Genomic DNA, 1395 nt, shown 5'->3' with positions numbered 1-1395 from the left:
CTGAGCCATTGTTAGTACCTCTTACCTGCTCTGCCAGTTTCTTCATGCTGGGTAAGAACTATCACCATATTTTGTAGATGAAAAGAACTAAGGGCCACAGGATTTTATTTGCCTGTTTAGGCATGAAAAGTAGAGCTTGCAACGGGGTCCACTGATTCCACTCCAGGGGAATTCTTCCCCAATGATGGACTCCTGGTCACATTATATTTCAGGGAAGGTGGGGACAACTCCCAAGATGATTGTAACTCAGTCCTGGGGAGGGTGATTGATTTATAGGAAATTCAATGAATTTGCAAATTCAGAATTAGCCAAACATCTGCCTGTCTGCCCCCATTCAAGCTCCTATAAAAAGGATGAATTGTGCAAAGTTTAGACTTACCTGGGAAACTGCCAGCTTGTGGTCATCTGTGATTCCTGAGAAGTCCGCATCGCTGGTGAAGATTTTCTTGATACCCAGCTGGGAAAGGATGTCTCTCAGCTGATAGTCACTGGAGATGGAAAACCTTGGCAGGCTGAGTTTATCTATATGTCTAGGAAATTAGAAAGATAAACTTGAACTCACACTGGACATAGTGTCTGCTTTTCTTCCACCTCATAGTTTGATCTTCTGTGGTTTCATCTCCAACCACCTCCTTAACACTGGAAACATGAACTTCCTTCCTCAGTGTCTAGACCCCTCAGGTTGCTGCTGCTGCTGCTAAGTCGCTTCAGCCGTGTCCGACTCTGTGCGACCCCATAGACGGCAGCCCACCAGGCTCCCCCGTCCCTGGGATTCTCCAAGCAAGAACACTGGAGTGGGTTGCCATTTCCTTTTCCAATGCATGAAAGTGAAAAGTGAAAGTGAAGTCCCTCAGTCAGGTCCGACCCTTAGCGACCCCATGGACTGCAGCCTACCAGGCTCCTCTGTCCATGGGATTTTCCAGGCAAGAGTACTGGAGTGGGGTGCCATTGCAGGCTAACTCTCCTTAATTCCTAATTATGCATTCCTGACTGAAAGAGTCTAATATCCCTAGGGCTGGGGCTGTGGTGTTGCCCACAAAGGTCCTCGCCTCTCCCCTACAAGATTGCAGGCAAGGAAAACACCCTCCTCCAACAGGGATTTCACAATAGCTAGGAGATTGTGCCCGGGGGGCTGTTCCACAGGCACCAGGAAGGCTTCTTGCAGGAGGTGGCATGGAGCCTGAGTCCCAGGGGAAGCGATGGATCTAACTGGGTGAATGCGAGCCTAGGAGGAGGTGGATGCACTTACAGGAATGTGGGAAGCCAGAGGGGCTGTTCCACAGCACAAGGGTGGCCTGAGTGTGGGCAGCAGGGAAGGAAGGAGCTGAACAGGGGCTTGGAGGGGACATGGGGGGCTGGGGGCTGCAGTCAGGGGACTTGGGGACATGAATCATC

The 1395-nt window shown here is 50.4% G+C and overlaps 1 protein-coding gene across 1 annotated transcript in view; it reads right to left on the bottom strand.

Annotated features, from left to right (window-relative positions):
- Positions 1-1395, bottom strand: part of LOC104985871 (serpin A3-7-like) — a 10602-nt gene that overhangs the window by 3106 nt on the left and 6101 nt on the right. Inside the window, exons 4-5 of the mRNA XM_010836267.1 lie at positions 1250-1295; positions 380-530 (exon numbers count right to left, since the gene is read on the bottom strand). Coding sequence (XP_010834569.1) covers positions 380-530; positions 1250-1295 — 197 coding nt within the window. The remainder of the gene's footprint in view (positions 1-379; positions 531-1249; positions 1296-1395) is intronic.

This window comes from Bison bison, unplaced genomic scaffold, assembly GCF_000754665.1.
Source record: "Bison bison bison isolate TAMUID 2011002044 unplaced genomic scaffold, Bison_UMD1.0 scf7180017864061, whole genome shotgun sequence".
Lineage (NCBI taxonomy): Eukaryota > Metazoa > Chordata > Mammalia > Artiodactyla > Bovidae > Bison > Bison bison.
This window is presented reverse-complemented; position numbering and strand designations above follow the sequence as displayed.